At 47.9% G+C, this 19,699-nt stretch overlaps 1 protein-coding gene across 1 annotated transcript in view; it reads left to right on the plus strand.

Moving 5' to 3' along the window:
* Window positions 1-99: 99 nt before the first annotated feature.
* The window catches only part of FBXO16 (F-box protein 16), a 29,508-nt gene continuing 9,908 nt past the window's right edge, over window positions 100-19,699 (plus strand). The window contains exons 1-3 of the mRNA XM_030447593.1: window positions 100-195; window positions 16,053-16,259; window positions 17,535-17,699. Of these exons, the coding sequence (XP_030303453.1) occupies window positions 100-195; window positions 16,053-16,259; window positions 17,535-17,699 (468 nt within the window). The remainder of the gene's footprint in view (window positions 196-16,052; window positions 16,260-17,534; window positions 17,700-19,699) is intronic.

The raw sequence follows: 19,699 nt of genomic DNA on the forward strand, positions 1-19,699 counted from the left end.
CACTGTAATGGAGGGATAATGTTGGTCTTTGTTCTGTTCCTCTATTGTAGCCACAGGAGCTGAAAAGACACCAAAGGACCCACCTCCCCCCCTGGATCTATGGCATTTGCACCCCCCAGAACCATGGATGGCCCCAAACTTCAGACCAAGATGAGCACATGGACTCCACTGAATCATCAACTCATGAATGACAAGGCAAGTTCTGGGCAAATGGGTCAAATTCATAGAATCACCTCATTGCTGAGGTTGGAAGGGACCATTTAGTCCCAGCCCTCCAGGCAGGGTCAGCTACAGCATTTGCTCAGGATCTTGTCTGGTCAGAGTTGTAACTTTCAGGTCCTAAGGCAAATTCTCAAGTTCACTGCACAAATTCTCAAGTCCCCCAAAATTGAACTTATATTTTTGCCTGTGTAAATCATGAGAAATGGAGTAAAAACATCAAGATTTTATTTACTCTTAGAACTATGGATATACCAAACACACATAGAGTCTCTATATGAAAGCTAATGTTTTATGTAAAACCTGAAAGTTCTGATGTTCATTGTTTGAAGCATACAGGTATTCTGGTCAGGGACTGTTATTTTGTCAAATCAGTTGTTTTTAAACAAAAAAGTGTGTATTCACTTCTTAGTGAGTGTTGCCAAACAATTCTTCTGCACCAGAAGACTTCAGCTTAACCTCTGAGCAAACTGAGTGTCAGTTCCCAGGGGCTCTTCTGTTCCAGAATACCAGAATCCCAGACTGGGTAAGGTTGGGAGGGACCTTGGAGATCATCTCCAACCCCCCTGCCATGCCCAGGGACACCTCTCATCCAGCCCAGGCTGCTCCAAGCCTCATCCAACCTGGCCCTGAACACTTCCAGGGAGGGGGCAGCCACAGCTTCTCTGGGCAATCTGTTCCAGAGTCTCAGCACCCTCCTGCTGAAGAACTTCTTCCTCAGATCCAGCCTGAACCTCTTCTCCTGCACTTTCAATCCATTTCCTCTTCTCCTGTCACTGGACACTCAGGAAAAGTCCCTCTGCAGCCTTCCTGGAGGTTCCCTTTAGGGATTGGGGGGCAGCTCTAAGGTCCCCCTGAGTTTTCTCTTGTCTCTTTTGCTCACAGAAGAGACCTTAGCACCCATCCTCTGGCTCCTTGGCTGAGCTGGGTTTTTTGGGGGATTAACTGGATATTTTGGAAGCTGAAGTGATGCACTCACTTTATAAATAACCAGACACATTTCCCAACCTCCCACTCTGTATCCTATATCTGGGACCTGCTAACAGAACTGGAGGGGTTTGAGCTCCTGTGTCACCAGCAGCATATTCCTCCCTCAGAATTCCAGTTTTAATTTCTGATGGTGACTCATGGAATTTAGGGCAGAGTGGGACCTTACACCATGTCCTCTGGTTTCCTGGATTTCTTGGGCCCTTTTCTTTCACACAGTTCTCCCAGTCTTGAGCTCAGTAACTGGAATTTGGCTCAGATCTTCTATGAATGTATCCAGACTTCCTTTGGGGTTATCAAGAAATGAACATTTCATCACTTCTCTAATGATTTTCTCATGGTTAATCCCCTGCACCATTAAAAGATGAAACCTTGTCTCCTGTCTGAATTCCTCTAGCATCAGCTTCCATCATTTACATCTTCCCCTGACAAGTTATTAAACTCTTCTGTAACCAGTGGTTGTTTCCTGATGGAAGGACTTTTATGCTGCTTCAAGACAACACTTGCACTTTTTTTTTTGATAAACTAAACAGATTGAGCTCTTTGAAGTCCTTTCAATCTGGCACATTCCCCACCCCTTGAATCCTTTTCATAGCTATTTCCTACTCTCTTTAAAACCTATTTTTACAGATGTCACTCTGATACATTTATGATCTGACCAGCAATAAGTGCATGGGTAAAACCACCCTTTTCTCTTATTCTCTGCTTCTTTTTCTGATGTTGCATCAGGCACAGCAACAGAAAAGGAGCTCAGATGGGATTGTTGGATACTCCAACATTTAATCATGTTCTAGGTAGGCAAGAACCTACTGTAACCTCCCAGGCCTGTGGTTGGTGAGGGAATGAATGATAAAAAATATAATAATATTGATTAAAAAAGTGATTTGCTTGTTTCTGATCCAGGGTTTAAAGCCCTGACCTGCCTGAAAGAGCTTTTTGTGTATCACTACATTGCTCTGCAAGGGTAAGCAAGAAAAAACAGAGTTGCAGCAAAAATATTGCTGAGAGTTGAAAGCAGGAGCTAATCCAGACATGGAGAGGGAGGTAGTGAGTGACAAGGGGTCATTTTCATACAATCATCTCAGTTCATTTCCCCACCCTTTGAGTTTAGAGAAAGCATGAAGAGAGAAAAGAATTTATTGCAGAATCACAAAATAATTTTTCTTGCAAAAAAACCTTGGAGATCATCAAATCCAACCCTTCCCCCACCCCTGCCCCATGTCCCTCATCCCCACAGCCCCAGGGCTTTCTCTGAAACCCCTCCAGGCATGATGGGGACTCCAGCCCTGCCCTGCCCTGGGCCAGGCCCTGACAACCCTTTCCAGGCAGAAATTCTTCCCCAGCTCCAACCTAAACCTCCCCTGGCACAACTTGAGGTGTGCCAAAAGTTCCTCTTGTCCCATCCCTTCTTCCTTGGGAGCAGAGCCCGACCCCCCCTGGCTCCAATCTCCTCTCAGGGGGTTGCAGAGAGCCACAAGGTCTCCCCTCAGCCTCCTCTGCTCCAGGATCAGCACCCACAGCTCCCTCAGAAGCTCCTCACAACTTCTCCAAACCCTTCTTGATATTCTCCAGACCCTCCTCTTTACTCTCCAGACCTTCTCCTTGCTCTCCAGACCCTTCCCAGGTCCAGACCCATCTCCAGGTGGGCAAACATCCCTGCCAGGGAAAGCACCACATGCTCCAAAATCCAGCCTGGGATTAGGAGCTAACCCAGCAGTGCCAGGGCCACCCCTGCCCCATGTCCCTCATCCCCACATCCCCAGGGCTTTCTCTGAAACCCCTCCAGGCATGATGGGGACTCCAGCCCTGCCCTGGGCAGCCTGGGCCAGGCCCTGACAACCCTTTCCAGGCAGAAATTCTTCCCCAGCTCCAACCTAAACCTCCCCTGGCACAACTTGAGGTGTGCCAAAAGTTCCTCTTGTCCCATCCCTTCTTCCTTGGGAGCAGAGCCCGACCCCCCCTGGCTCCAACCTCCTCTCAGGGGCTTGCAGAGAGCCACAAGGTCTCCCCTCAGCCTCCTCTGTTCCAGGATCAGCACCCACAGCTCCCTCAGATGCTCCTCACAACTTCTCCAGACCCTTCTCTATGCTCTCCAGCCCCTTCCCCAGCTCCATTCCCTTCTCTGAACACACTTCAGCCCCTCAATGATCTCCTTGTTGTGGTATCTGATAGAAAGAAGGTGTGTGAAAAACAGCAGATGAAAGCAGAAGGAGGTGGATGAGAGGGGTAGGTGGTCGTAGAGCAAAGAATGAGGAGCAGGAGTGGTGGGAATTCAGAGCTGATCCAAGGCAGAAGTGTTGAAGTCCCATCTAAACCCTGGTTAGAAGAGCCCCAAGGAGAGTGGGTAGGGTGATATGTCACCTGTCTGATTTTGGGTAATCCTCAGGGTACCTCATTAGTAACTGGGGGGCTCCAGAACTGGACCCAGCACTTCTGGAGGTTCTCCTCAGAGTGGAGCAGAGCAGGAGAATCTCCTTCTCTGCCTTGCTGGTCACACTGCTGGGGATGCAGCCCAGGACTTGGGGGGTTTCTGAGCTGGCAGCACACATGGCATTTGCCAGGCAGCCTTGAAAGCTGATTTAAAATCACCTGAAGACATGGATGTGAGATGGAAGGTCCCAGGAGCTGCCTAAGCCTCAGGATACATCCAAAGCCAAGAAGCTGAGGCACATTCATAGGTATAACTCCAAGGACTTGGAGGAGAGGGCAGTAAACATGGGCTTGATTAAGGCAGTGGGTGATTATACCAATTTTGGGGCATTCTGTTGCTAATTAATGCTTCCAAGTGCCTGGAGTAGGCAGAACTTTGACAGAGTCAGCTCAGATGTATCTCCAAGAATGCTGCGAGCAAATACTGCCTTCCTTTGATCAGAGACCATTAACATTGCTTGCAGTTGTAGAAAGAGCTCCTTCCTTCATTTGAATTATCCAACCCAAAACTTAGATCTTTGCCTATTCATCACTTGCCTGTGGCAAATCCTTTTCCAGGTTCAGCTTGTTAGGGGTTTTGTTTGGGGTTTTAGTTTTGGGTTTTTTTTTTTTCTGTTTTCCTTTTAACTTTGCCAAGTGTCCCACATGCAAATAAAGCAAATAATAACTGCCAACATCCAAAGAAAAGAAATGGCATTTTCCAACCCTTGCAAGAAACACTCCTGCTGGGAGAGCCAGGGGTAGCAGTGTCAGCTGCTGCTCCAGACTTCAGCACTGGTGATGTCTTTCTCTGCAGGAACCTTCTTTGCAGGCTGTCAGAGCAGTAACATGTTTGGAGTTTATAATGATCAAGCTTGTCTTCCTAGTTGTGGTTAATAGCTGGGTTGATGTGCAGCTATCAGGCAGGCTTTATCCTCTTTGATCTTTCTTCTGGAAAAATTATCTGCAGCATTTCCTCCCTCCCTAGGTCACAATCCTGAGTCTAGAAAGCAGTTTTTGGGGTCATGGGAAGCCACGTGCTTGTGCTTTCAGGTCTAGCTACGGATATGGATATATCATATGGATGTGGTCAGGTCTATCTCTGGATAAAGGTCAACATCTGAAATCCTCCTCTATATTTTGATCCTGATCATCCTGCTTGTCAGCTGTCAGTGTCACATGTCCTGCCCCTGCAGGGAAGTTGGAGCTAGATGATCTATAAGGTCCCTTCCAATCCAAACCATTCTGGGATTCTATTCTGTGATTCTGATGTGGGCAGGGAACAAAGACTCTGACTGTCTGATTCCTGATGGGCTTGTAGCCTGGAGACTGAAGCCAGGGCTGTAGATATCCCCCTGTATCTGCTCTGGGAAGAACCCCCCTGGGGTAAAGCTGTGTCCATCTCTGGGGTCCCCATCAGCAGAAGGACTCGGAGCTGTTGGAGCCAGTGCAGAGGAGGCCCTGGAGCTGCTGGGAGGGCTGGAGCAGCTCTGCTCTGGAGCCAGGCTGAGAGAGTTGGGGGTGTTGAGGCTGGAGAAGAGAAGGCTGCACCGGGGAGACCTTAGAGCACCTTCCAGTGCCTGAAGGGGCTCCAGGAAAGCTGGGGAGGGACTTGGGACAAGGGCCTGGAGGGATGGGAGCCTGCGAGGGGGAAGGGTTTGCAGCTGGGAGAGGGGAGATGGAGAGGAGATCTTGGGCAGGGAGGGAGGGAGGGAGAAATGGTTTGGTTGGACTTGGTGATCTCCAAGGTCCTTTCCAGCCATGAGCATTCTGTGATTCTCAGGTGTGGGACATGGGTTAGTGGTGGCCTGGAATAAGGTGATGTCCTGGCTGGGCTGGAGTGGGATAAGACAAGGGGGAAGGGTTTCCAGCTGGGAGAGGGGAGATGAGGATGAGATGTGAGGGAGGAATTGCTTGGGGTGAGGGTGCTGAGCCCCTGGTTGCCCAGGTTGCCCAAGGAAGCTGTGGCTGCCCCATCCCTGGCAGTGTCTCAGCCCAGGTTGGATGGGGCTTGGAGCCCCCTGGGCTGGGGGAGGGGTCCCTGACCATGCAGGGGGGTTGGAATTAGGTGACCTTTAGGGTCCCTTCCCACCCAAACCAGTCTGGGATTTCATGACCCTACAATGGATTCTATGATAGCTCCCTGTGTTTTATCCATTCTGGAAGCTTTCAGGAACCCAATAACTCCAAGTAAGCAAAACTGACATTTCTAAAATAAAGAGATGAGACATCTGATCTCACCAAATCATGTGAGCCAGCATCATCACTGTCTGCTCAAGAGATCAGGGAGCTGTGCTGGCAGATTGTGTGTGCAGTACCTGCAAAGAAGAGTGGTGGAGATGAGTAAGCAGCTTGGCAGGGATTGATCTGGGAGTCCTGGTTAACACCAGATTGACCATGAACCACCAAAGTCAGCCCCTGTCATCCTGGACTGCCTTAGGAGGAGTGTGTGTGGCAGGTCAGGGGATCCTTACCCTCTGCACCCCTGTGAGGACACAGGGGGAATGCTGTGTCCATTTCTGGACTCCTCAGTACAAAAAAGAAGTGGATTTATCATAGAATCATTAAGGTTGGAAAAGAGCTCTAAGATCATCCCATCCAGGTGTCAAACAAAGCCAGTGTAGGACCAAACAGTGATGAAGGCATTGGAACATTTGATGTTTAGGGAAGGGCTGAGAGACCTGAGGTTGTTCAGCCTGGGGAAGAGAGGCTTTTGGAGTGGGGTAAGGAAGAAAGATCCAGACTCCTCTTGGTGGCATCCAGGGAAAAGATGAGAGGTGATAGCTGTGAATTGAAATACAGAAAATTCCATTTAATTTCAGAAAGAATCTTCTGGCTTTGAGGGTGGTCAAACAAGATGCTCAGAAAGGTTGTGGAGTCTCCATCTAACAAGAAATTCAAACCCCATCTGCACGTGGCCCTGAGAAATCTGCTTTGGTTGATCCTAGCAGGGAGTTTGGACAAAAAATCACCAGTTCCTTCCAAACTCTTCAGTTCAGTGATTCTGTTGTTTGCTTAGATAACATATTTTTCAAGCTGTGTCTTTCTTAGGGTATACTGAATCCCCTCAAAGTATTCAATTTTGTTTGCATGTGTGTGTTTTGTAGGTATTTGAAGAAAGAAGAGCCCTGCTTGGAAAATGGGTAAACTTTTCCTTTTAAATATATATTTAAATAGAGCTGGATGTTTGAAGTGATCAAGAGATTACTGTAATGGGAATGTAAGAAACAGCATCTTTTGAAAAACAGGGGTTCATTTTTCTGCTTTGTTTTTGAGGAAAGCAAAGGTGTAAATTCCCCCAGGATCCATGTTCTGTAAGCTCTGAACTTGGGATATCATTTTCCATCATCAGAATGATGTGAAATGGGATAAGAAGCCCTGGGAAAAACCTTTGAAGTCTTCAGAGAAGGTGCTGGATGTTTAAGTATTGCTGTTGCCTGCTAGCAGATCTTTGAAACTAGCAGTAAATTGTGTGTTATCTCCCAGGTGCTCACATCTGGCTCCTAATGGTGTCATCACTGAGCACCTCCCCATCCCTTGTGGTTGTTATCCTCACAGGAGAGTGCTGCCACTCTTTTTTTTGGAAAAAAATGAGGCACAGACAGACATGAGAGGGGATTTATCTGCCCCAATTTGTCTGCAAGCTAGAGACATTTGGGATGGGGTTTCTCTGGCTGGGTGTGTATGTCTGAAACCTAATATTTAAGCCTGGCTGGGTTGGTCATCCCAGGCTCCTTGTAGAGGTAACAGAGAGAAAGTGATCCTTGCAGAAGGTAATTAATCTCACTTAGTGGAGGATGAAAGAACAGCCCTCTAGAGGTACCTTTTTCTTTCCATAGCCTAGGAAAGGAGTCACAGCTGCTGCCCCAAGGGAATAAAACTCTGATTGACCTCCCCAGGCACCTGATGACACAGCAATGGCACAAGGGTTGCCCTGGCCCTGAGCTCACCCCATAAAGAGCACTTTGTGCTTTCTCTTTCATAAGGTAAAAATCCATTTCCAGCTCTTTATGAGAAAGCAGCTGGAATCTGCTCAGTCTGCTGTGCAACCAGACACAGGGACTTGAATGCAATAAAATGGGGGAATTTTGTAGGAACTGGATGGTTGAGCACATCTTAATAAATGGAAGCAAAGAGGTGGTGATGTGGTCACATATGAGACACAAGCTGCATTGAACTGTAGGAATTATGCTCTTTATCACTACCCTTTGATATAGAGCATTGGCAGAGTAACTTTATTTAAACTATCATGCTCATTCTTAATGCCTGAGAAGTCACTAGTGGAAATTTTTTGAGAATCATAGAATCCCAGACTGGTTTGGGTTGGAAGGAACCTTAAAGATGATCTAATTCCAACCCCCTGCATGGCCAGGGACACCTCCCCCAGCCCAGGGTGCTCCAAGCCCCATCCAACCTGGGCTGAGACACTGCCAGGGTGTTTAATGACAAGTGAAGTGGTCTTTACTGAGAGTTGTAGTCAATGGGGCAGAATCTGGTTGGAGGTGTGTGACTAGTGGAGTCCCTCAGGGGTCGGTACTGGGACCGGTGTTGTTCAATATCTTCATCAACGACTTGGATGAGGGTGTAGAGTGTACCCTCAGCAAGTTTGCTGATGACACTAAGCTGGGAGGAGTGGCTGACACACCAGAAGGCTGTGCTGCCATTCAGAGAGACTTAGACAGGCTGGAGAGTTGGGCAGGGAGAAACATGATGAAGTTCAACAAGGGGAAGTGTAGAGTTTTGCATTTGGGGAAGAACAACACAATGTCCCAGTATAGGTTGGGGGCTGACCTGCTGGAGAGCAGTGTAGGTGAAAGAGACCTGGGGGTCCTGGTTGACAAGAGGATGACCATGAGCCAGCAATGTGCCCTTGTGGCCAAGAAGGCCAATGGCATCCTGGGGTGCATTAGAAAGGGTGTGGTTAGTAGGTCAAGAGAGGTTCTCCTCCCCCTCTATTCTGCATTGGTGAGGCCGCACCTGGAGTATTGTGTCCAGTTCTGGGCCCCTCAGTTCAAGAAGGACAGGGAAGTGCTTGAAAGAGTCCAGCGCAGAGCTACTAAGATGATGAAGGGAGTGGAACATCTCCCTTATGAGGAAAGGCTGAGGGAGCTGGGTCTCTTTAGTTTGGAGAAAAGGAGACTGAGGGGTGACCTCATCAATGTTTTCAAATATGTAAGGGGTGAGTGTCAGGGAGATGGAGTTAGGCTCTTCTCAGTGGTGACCAGTGATAGGACAAGGGGTAATGGGTGTAAATTGGAGCACAGGAGGTTCAAGTTGAATATCTGGAAAAATTTTTTTCCTGTAAGGGTGACAGAGCCCTGGAACAGGCTGCCCAGGGGGGTCGTGGAGTCTCCTTCACTGGAGACATTCAAAACCCGCCTGGACACGTTCCTATGTGATGTACTCTAGGTGGCCCTGCTCTGGCAGGGGGGGTTGGACTAGATGATCTTTCGAGGTCCCTTCCAAACCCAAGGATTCTATGATTCTATGATTCTATGATTTACAGACAAGTATTTTGATTTTAAGCTCATGAGGTTTATTCTTCTTTATGGGACAAATGGTTTCCCTCCTTTGTTGACATAATTTTGCCCATAAGGAATTTCATGGATGCTAAGTGAACAAAATGAGTAAATAATCATTGTTCAACAAACACCTTTTAGCATGATAGGCAATAACTGACAGACCTAAAATCTGTCTCTTGAAAATCATGGATGTTTTAAAATCCTGTGGAACATACCATGGCAAAAGGGCAAAAAGGTTTTCATTACAAACTGAAAAAGCCAAAATCTGGAAACACACAATGAAAAGGGTGCCAGAAATGTAATAAAGCTGAAGTTAGAAATTGGTGTTAGCCAATGAAAAGGGTGCAAAAAGCACAAAAGCTGCTTTTAACTCCCTTCAAAGCCTGTGGCATTATAATATCTGGTATGCAAAGCCTGGAGCACTTGGAGTTTGAGAGAAACTGTGTCAAGAAATCACAGTGCTCGGGGCAGGAGTTTTTATGTTGATTCACATGACTCTCTGATGTTGCTTTTAGGAAGTAGGAACCAGATAAAGCTGCTGAAGGGTGGGTTTGTGTGGCTGGGAACCCCTGTTCAGGATAATTGTAAATGATTTATTATCAAACTGGGAGGTTGAAGTCTGTCCTATAGCCAGAAGTGTGCAATGTTCTCAGTAATGTCTGGATGATGGGATGAAAAGAAGGTATTTATCTGCAGATGATACCAGGTTTGAAGGGATTTCAGGAACTTTGGAGATTAGAAATCAGCATTAAAGGATCAGCAGTTTGATAAGGACAAGTGAAAAGTGCTGCAGGTAAGAATGACATTTACAAAAACTGCAGATCTGGGAAAACCCAAGCAGGCAGCAGTTATGCATTAAAAAAAAGAAATGTTTGGAATTATGGAGGATCAGAAACTGACTATAAACTGACAGTGTCTTACAGTTGTAATAAAGGGAAATATCCCAAGGGGATGTCTGAAATAACCACAGTTCTGGTCCCTGCATTTTGAGAAAGCTGAGAGCCAACTGGAGATAACTTCCTAGAATAAGTCATACGTGAGAACAGTCCCAGAGCCAGAAAATATGGAAACAATCTCTTCAGGGAAGATGGAGAAAAGACAAACCAACTTCTTTGCAATGACAGACAAAAACTGTCTGAAAGGAGGAAGGGGAAAATGTCACCTCCCTGTTCATATTCTACAGGACAAGAAATCATGGGCTTGAGTTGCAGTGAAGAGGCAGAATTCAGACACCAGCAACATCCAAATGAAGATCAGATTTAACTTGAGATGCTCACTGCTTCTTTTATCCTCCCTGGTTTTATTTCCATGCATCCAGGGACGACACGTGGGCATTTTTATTTAGTTATTAATTTGCAGTTGGGACCCAAACCATCCTTGATATCTCCCAGGCTTGTTGGGGTCCATCAAACAAACTGAGAAACAATGAATTATCTGACCTGAAGAGATTTCCTTGCTCTGTTCTGGCTCTGCTGGGCAGCCCCAGAGGCCACAGGACTGGCTGGGCTGTCACCTGCACTATCCAAGGTGTGTGATGGGACAGTCTGGGGGCTGTGTCAGATTGTGCTCAGCTCTGCATGGAAGCAGTGGTGGGATGTAGTGGCTGCTCCCTGGAATGAGCATTTTCAGAGCATTTTCAGGCTTTGATCCTGCTGGGAAGCACTTGAGATGCATTTCCCTCACACCAACTCCTTTGCCCTGTTCTTACCCAGACACATACAAAAGTGATTTTGTGCAGCTGTCTTGCAGTTGAAACCCTTTTGATGGTTACACTGGGAAAGGGTTAACATCTCTCTGTTCATTTTTTCTGGTTTATTCTGGTTGCTTTTGTTCTGTGTTGCACGCCAGGCAGATGCCCTGACGTGCTGCCTCTCAGCCTCCCTTTCTGCTCTGTTCTGCAAGCCAAAAATTCCTCCCATTAATTTAAAACAACAAAAAAACCCCAACATTAAAGCCTGTTCTCTGCCTTAACACTCGTTCCTATTCTGCTGACACCCAGGTTCATAAGTTGACAGTGATTCTGGGCTTGAACTTCTAGATGAAGACACCCAAGTTTCAGTGGCTCCAGGTGATCTGAGCCTCTCAGCTTCTCTTGCAGCCAAATGAGATGGAGAGAAGTCAGGGAAGCCCAGACAGTGATTCAGCTCACCCTGTGGGCCACCTCTTCTGCTGGGAATTTATAGAGCACACTGGAGTGTTCCCAGGTGCTGGAATTTGCTCGTCCACAGCATGAAATTGTCAGCACCTCCCCTGGCATGATTTTGGCCCAGGCTGGTAACACTTTTCCAGGCACAATTTGGACATCAGCTTGGGCCAGGAACAGTGCCAGCTCCACAGTCTGGATCCAGCCACCTTGTTTTGAAGAGTAAGAGGACAACTGTGTGGACACATGGGTTATCTTGGTCTCATTATCTACCTCTTGGTCTCTCATCTCAAGGCAGATATGATGCAGGACTTGCAGACAGCTGTTGCCATGGGAGTGGCATCTCTGGGCTTTGCAGGATAACCCACAGCACAGGGCACTGCTGTTCAGGCAGCTGAACCCCATCCCTAAGCACCCCACACCCCAAACCCCTTAGACAGGGGTGGATGCTGCTCTAGGAATAAGGTGCAGCAGCAGTGCAGGGATGCTTCTTGTCACCAGGCTCATGGCTATTCTTTCTCAGCAGCCTCCCCAGGAGTCTCCTCTTGCAAAATTTCAGTTTTAGTTATTTCACTACAGTGGTGAAATAAAAAGGAACAGTGTGTAGTGGCCCCATCCAACCTGGGCTGAGACACTGCCAGGGATGGGGCAGCCACAGCTTCCTTGGGCAACCTGGGCAACCAGGGGCTCAGCACCCTCACCCCAAGGAATTCCTCCCTCACATCTCATCCCCATCTCCCCTCTCCCAGCTCCAAACCCTTCCCCCTTCTCCTATCCCACTCCAGCCCAGCCAGGACATCACCTTATTCCAGGCCACCACTAACCCATGTCCCACACCTGAGAATCACAGAATGCTCATGGCTGGAAAGGACCTTGGAGATCACCAAGTCCAACCAAACAATTTCTCCCTCCCTCCCTCCCTCCCTGCCCAAGATCTCCTCTCCATCTCCCCTCTCCCAGCTGCAAACCCTTCCCCCTCGCAGGCTCCCATCCCTCCAGGCCCTTGTCCCAAGTCCCTCCCCAGCTTTCCTGGAGCCCCTTCAGGCACTGGAAGGTGCTCTAAGGTCTCCCCGGTGCAGCCTTCTCTTCTCCAGCCTCAACACCCCCAACTCTCTCAGCCTGGCTCCAGAGCAGAGCTGCTCCAGCCCTCCCAGCAGCTCCAGGGCCTCCTCTGCACTGGCTCCAACAGCTCCGGGTCCTTCTGCTGATGGGGACCCCAGAGATGGACACAGCACTGCAGAGGAGTTCTCAGGAGAGCAGAATGTCTCTGGTTAGAAGAATCATAGAATCATAGAATTGGCTGGGTTGGAAGGGACCTCAGAGCTCATCAAGTCCAACCCTTGATCCACTCCCCCCGTGGTTCCCAGCCCATGGCACTCAGTGCCACATCCAGGCTCTTTGGAAATATCTCCAGACACGGAGAATCCACTACTTCCCTGGGCAGCCCATTCCAATGCCTGATCACCCTCTCCAGAAAGAAATTCTTTCTAATATCCAACCTAAGAGGCCCTCACAATCATCCAGTCCAACCTTTTACAAGGTTGAGAGAATCTCTTCCTTCACTCTGGCTTTGGGCTCCAACAAATCCCCTTATCAGGATGGGAAGAGATGTGTGGGGTGTGTGGGAAAATCCCTTTTCCCTGGATGAGTCCCCTCCGTCTCCTTGCAAGACTCTGCCCAAAGGAGCCTGACAGGCTGGCAGATGGGGTCCTGCTTTGGCAGAGGGATTCCTGGTGCTTTGGAGATGAGGATTCCAACCCATTTCAGGTTCAAACCAGTCAACCAACCTGTCTCCTCCAGCAGAGAAGGGCCTCTTGAAGTCAAATTGCTTTGGTGCTGAGGTCCTGGGCTCTCCCTTTGGTGTCAGGCTGAGTTATTGGGATGTGTGCACTCAGGGGTGAATTGGAAACTGATCACAGAAAGGAGATTGAGAGCTGCATTTCCCAGCCTAACCTGATGTCATCCAGTCCCTGGGGAGACATTGTTTGCCAGGGCTTGGGGAAAGGCAGAGAAAAAGGAAACAAAACAAAACAAAATGAAAAAAAAAAAAAACCCAAAACCAACAAACCCCAAACTTCTTCTTGCTCTATGGTGAAGCACCTTGAAAAGGGGAATCCGGTCCAACTGGTTGGGTTGCTGTAATCAGAGGCAAGGGGAGGAACCCTGGAGAGAGGCAGCCAAATGTGGGATGGGGACCTGCTTGTTAATGCTGGAAAAGAGACAAATTCTGTGTCCTTCAGCTACTTGGCTGCTGCTGAATGGGAGGGAGAAGCAGCTGGGGGTGCCCCTGCACCCTGGGTTTGAGGGGAGTTTCTCTTGCAGGGAGGGCAGAGGCTGGGGATGCTGGGAGGAATTGCTGAGTTGCAAAAAAAAAACCCCACAAACCCAACTGTGGCAGAATGGGAAGGGTTAAATAGGAGGAAATCTGCTGTCTCCTCTAAAGAGAAGCCAGCTTTGGTTCATTAGTTCACTTTTAACCTCTTGGTGTGGAAGGGAGTAAGGCAGTTGTTACCCCCTTGTCTTGGGAACTCGTATGGGAGAAATTCATCTTGGCAAGTGGGTGATCAGGGATGGATTTAATGAGGAGAGGATGTAGCTGGGATCAGGGATGAGGGATCTGTGCAGCAGAAGCTTTTCCCCTTTGCCATTTGACTGAGAAAGCTTTTTGTATCAAGCCAAGGGTGAAAAGGGGATGGGCAGAACCTCCTCTGTCCCCCTCTGGCACACCTTTACCTGATTTTATATTTGAGGGGCACGTTTTTAAACCCCAAATCCAAAGGTCCTGCTTCAGTTTTTCATTAGCACTCTTCTCAGTGTCATTGGAGGTGAAAGTTTTATGCAAAACAGGGATGGGAGGAGCAGGGTGTATTGCCTAATTCACTGTTTTTTTCTGAAAAGGCATTTGGGAGCTTTCTTCTATTTGGCTTTTTGTCTCTGGGACCTCAAGAACACCAATTCCACCCTTTCTTCTTACTAACCTTCCTCAAGGGCTTGCAGAGGTATTTGCAAGAAGGAGAAGAGCTGTTTTCTCCTTAGAATTCATTCTCTGGTACTGGAATTAAATACAACCATGTAAAAATAAGTCAAGAAGTGAAGGGTTTTTTAAATATTCTGGAAAGAAAATACTTCTCTGTTCCTTTTCAGCTGCACAGTGTATTTAAAACTATTATTCTGCCAGATCTCCCCATAGATTTTTTTGGGGGGGAGGGAAGCAGAGAAAAAAAAAGAAATCTGAATTTCAAGTCTGTTTTGTTCCAGGAGGGAAAGGGACAATGGACATTAAACTATTTATTCACAATAATAAATAATAATAATAAATATATTGGAAGAACTGCATGGTTTTTCTTCTTGCTTTTCATTTTTGGAGGTGATGTTTAAATAAGGATTTCAAATCCCCTTGAGGTTAAACACAAAAATTCATCTTGTGGAGAGCAAGTTGTCAACCTGGCTTCAGGAAACCATCCCGTGAAAGCAGGGTGTGGGTTTTGTGTTCCCCAGACAGGGGAAATCCCCCAACAGTTCAATTTTCCCCTTGAAAAGACAGTGAGTTTGGGTCAGGGCTGCTCTGGCTGTGTTAGGAAGGAAAATGAAATCAGAATTCTCCAAAATTTGTATTTCACACCTGGAAAGTCATCTTGAACCCTGTGGTTCTGCAGCTCCCACTGGGGATTCTGCTGCCATGGTCCTCCAAGAGTTCCTCTCTCCTGGCACTCGTGGTCCTCCAAGATTTCCTCCCTTTTGGCACTCGTGGTCCTCCAAGAGTTCCTCCCTTTTGGCACTTGTGGTCTCCAAGATTTCCTCCCTTCTGGCACTCGTGGTCCTCTAAGGGTTCCTCCCTCCTGGCACTCAACGCTGCCCTCGCAGCCAGGGCTGCTCCTGCAGGTTTGGAAACAGATTGCACAGATTGTGGGGATGAGATCAGTCTCCTGATCCCATCAGTCTCCTCCTCCCAGGAGATTCCTGCTGACAGGGCCCTTTCCATCTTTTCCTATCAACACAAGGATAACAGCAGCCACCACCACCAGTGCTCCCACCCTGTTTACGCAGCTCTGCCGGTTGTCACCATCGAAGCAAAGCCCTGGATGCTCCTGTGGTTACCCAAGAGCTCATTTCTGCCCACAACACTTTTAATCCTCTTCTTTAGGTACCTGTCAGAAGCAGAGAAATACTGGGAAAATTCCTTGTCACCTCACTGCTGGATCTGTGTCTCGGATTTTCCTTGGGAGACACGAGGCAGCTGATTTGCGTTTCTCTTTGATTTGTGTTTCCCTTTGTCTGATTTGTGTTTCTCTTTGTTTCATTTCTCTGGAGTGGGGATTTCTCTCCTGGGCACTGGGCTTGTCAGAAGAAATACTCAAACTGTGAGGCACTCAAATGTTGTAGGAGTGGGGGCCACAGAAGTGTCAGGATAGACAAGGAAGGAGCAAGGAACTCGTTGTCATTTGGGACCTGATCTTCCAAACACACATCTGAGTCTCCTCCTTTCCCTGGGTGAAGCCAGTCCCAGGAGCAAAGAGTCTTGTGAGCATGAGTGTTTCCCAGACCAGACCATCCTGGATCCTTTGAGGATTATAAATCAAACATTACGTGGCTTTAGAGTTTCTTTTCATGTAGCCTCTCCATTTGTTCCCAGTTCCTACGGGCTTTGCTCTCGAGTGAGTCACCAGAAGCTGCTGCTTGTGCACTTTCCCTTCCCTTCAATATGTCCCTGATTTTAAGAAGCTGAATCTCCAGTTTCTCAGAACCTGAAACTCCTTTTTTTTTTTTTTCAGTTTGACAAGTGGACAGATGGTCAGAAGAGGAGGATCCTGGTGGACCTTTTGGAACGCTGCTCCCTGGCCCAGCAGAAATTCTGTGCCAAGCAGCTCCAGGATCGAGTCCCCACTGAAGCTCTGGATTTTACCACAAGGCTTCCTAGAGTTCTGTCCTTATACATCTTCTCCTTCCTGGACCCACGGAGCCTCTGTCGCTGTGCACAGGTAAAAAAGACAACACATTCCTAAAGTTTAGAAAACCAGGTCGAGAGGATTAAAAAAAAAAAGAGAGAAGCAACACCAGTTTTCAGCAAAGAAACATCAGAGCTGCTCTTCATAACACGAGGAGGTCTTCTGACTTGGCAGCCTGGTGCCAGATTCTTAGTGATGATCATATGAGACTGAACCCAACACTTCCACAGATCCTAAATTAAGCCAGATTGGCCAAGATTTACAAAAGTGGCTTTAGATGCTTAGCTCACTCTAAACTCACTCTAAAAATGATTCCTCCCCAGAAGGAGGAAAAAATTCTGTTCTGAATTTCTGAAAACAGAAAATTCTGTTCTTTGCAAGTGCCTTGCACTGAGTTGCTTTGGGAATTATTGGCCTGTGCTTGATGCAAAAGCTGCACACGAGGCTGTAAGAAAAATGGATTCTCTAAAAGACTTGAGAGGTGAAGTGTTGGGTGTGGAGAAGCAGAGAAATCATAGATGTGCCTGTGAGCCCCTCAGGCTCCAAAAATATATTTGTGTGAGATAAAGTGCTGTGTGGTGATGCCCAAAGTTGTTCAGAATGAATATTTTGACATTATTGCTGCACTAAAAAAGTGTTCCATAAAATACTACAAATATATCAGAATCTCAGCTGGTTTAGAGCTTGCTCCACTTTCTCCAGCAGTTCATGTTTTATGGGGGTGCAGCTCACACTGTTCATTCTCAGACAGGGAGAAGACAGGCTAGGAAATTATTTGGGAAGAAAATGGATCTTTTATGGTGTCATAAAGTTGGACAACTGCTATTCCAAGCCTTGAAGCACCAACAGATGATGTTTGTCCTTAAACTGGAATAAGCCTTGCACACAAGGGACTGTGATGGAGTGTAACAGCAGAGCACAAATTGGGAGAAAATGTGCAGAATGGGTTTGTCAGACTTTGGGGAGTTTATTGATGCTGTTTGCTCACTGGAAACACAGGGTTCCTTCCAACTACTGCAGGTTTATGGAGTAGAAGTGTGGGAAGTTGCCCCAAACAAGCTGAAACCTTTCCTCTTGGCTCATGATTTTGGGAATATTTCACCCTGGAGATGAGCTAACAGGCACTGAGCATGTCAGGAAGATCTTAAATGGTTTAAATTGTTTCATGAAAGGTTTAAACAGGGCATAAACAGTGCTGAAGAATTGTAGTAGTTTAATGACCTAAGGGAATTACATCCACACCACAGAAGTCTCTGCAGTCTTGGATGCTTGAAACCTCAAAGTTTTCAACTTACTGGGCATTTGCAGGTGAGCTGGTACTGGAAGTACCTGTCTGAGCTGGATCAGCTCTGGATGCTGAAATGCCTTCGTTTTGGCTGGTACATCAACTTCTCCCCCACCCCCTTTGAGAAAGGAATCTGGAAGAAACATTACATTGAGATGGTGAAAGAGCTGCACATCACGAGACCAAAGGTACAGAGCTGCCACCTCTAGAGGTGTTCAGGGCCAGTGGGAAAACTGAGCTGGTTGGGTTGCTCTGCCCCTGTGTCTCTTTATCTTTCTGTAATCTCCCAGAAGGAAATGGAAGATAGATAATTTTAATTAGAAATTAAACTCATGTGTTGCCATGCACTCTGCTTTCCCCTGGGGAAAATCTCCCTGGTTAGGAGTTGCCAAGGTCTCACTCTGCTGTCCCTTCAGGGTGTTAGAATCATAGAATGGGCTGGGTTGGAAGGGACCTCAGAGCTCATCAAGTCCAACCCTTGATCCACTCCCCCCGTGGTTCCCAGCCCATGGCACTCAGTGCCACATCCAGGCTCTTTGGAAAGATCTCCAGACACGGAGAATCCACTACTTCCCTGGGCAGCCCATTCCAATGCCTGATCACCCTCTCCAGAAAGAAATTCTTTCTCATCTCCAACCTAAACCTCCCCTGGCACAACTTGAGACCCTGCCCTCTTGTCTTGCTGAGAGTTGCCTGGGAAAAGAGCCCAACCCCCCCCTGGCTCCAACCTCCTTTCAGGGAGTTGGAGAGAGTGATGAGGTCTCCCCTGAGCCTCCTCTTCTCCAGCCTCAACACCCCCAGCTCCCTCAGCCTCTCCTCATAGGGTCTGTGCTCAAGTCCCTTCACCAGCCCAGTTGCCTCCTTTGGACCCGCTCCAGGACCTCGATATCTTTCCTAAACTGAGGGGCCCAGAACTGGACACAGGACTCAAGCTGTGGCCTCCCCAGGGCTGAGCACAGGGACAGAATCCCTTCCCTGGACCTGCTGGCCACGCTGTTCCTGACACAGCCCAGGATGCCATTGGCCTTCTTGGCCACCTGGGCACACTGCTGGCTCCTCTTCAGCTTCCTGGCAATCCAGACTCCCAGGTCCCTTTCTGCCACTCTGTGCCCAGCCTGGAGCTCCCCATGGGGTTGTTGTGGCCAAAGTGCAGGACCCGGCACTTGGAATGTTGAACCTCATCCCGTTGGGATCAGCCCAACTCTCCAGTCTGTCCAGGTCCCTCTGCAGAGCCCTCCTGCCTTCCAGCTGATCCACACTCCCCCCCAGCTTGGTGTCATCTGTGAATTTGCTGATGATGGACTCAATCCCCTCATCTAAATCATCAATGAAGATATTGAACAGAACTGGGCCCAACACTGATCCCTGGGGGACACCACAGCCGCCATTTTGATGCAGCCCCGTTCAGCACCTCTCTCTGGGCCCGGCCCTCCAGCCAGTTCCTAACCCAGCACAGGGTGCTCCTGTCCAAGCTGTGGGCTGACAGCTTTTTCAGGAGAATGCTGTGGGAGATGGTGTGAAAGGCCTTGCCCCCCCTTGTAGTGGGGTAATCCTCTACATTTCCCTCTCAACCACTCAACTCTGTTCCCTTTTTACCTCCCAGTTTATAGCTCATATTACAGCTTGCCTCAATCTAATGAGCAGAGGTGTCAGCATCACCCCTCCTGGCATTGCAGAGTCAGTGTACCTGCTGGAAAAGGAAAAATAACCCCTCTGTTATGCCTGATCTAGCTCTTGGTGTTGTCTCTCTTTCTTCTCCAAAGATATCAGGACTATTCTGGGGAGGTGGAACATTACTCAGTAGCCACTGAGTTCTCCTGAGGTTCACTGACCCACACTTGGCTGGTAGGGTCTTGAGAGTGGGATTCTTCTAAATTCTAAACTCAGCCTTCTGATTTTAACCAAACTCCCTCCCAGACTCTCTGTAGTCACCAGAGAGAAGCCAAAGCATCTCAGAAGCAGCTCAGCTCAGTACAGATTTTTGGGACACAGATGATGATGTGCACTGCCAGGGTGTCCATTCCTGTCCACTGACCAGAATGAAGCCTGGAGAGACTGAGGTGGCTCTTCTCCCAAGTGACAAATAAGACAAGAGAGCCTCAAGTTGTGCCAGGGGAGGTTTGGATTGGATATTAGGAAAAAAAATTCTTGACTGCAGGTGTTGTCAGTTCCTGGCACAGGCTGCCCA

Source organism: Calypte anna, chromosome 3, assembly GCF_003957555.1.
Source record: "Calypte anna isolate BGI_N300 chromosome 3, bCalAnn1_v1.p, whole genome shotgun sequence".
In the NCBI taxonomy this organism is placed as follows: domain Eukaryota; kingdom Metazoa; phylum Chordata; class Aves; order Apodiformes; family Trochilidae; genus Calypte; species Calypte anna.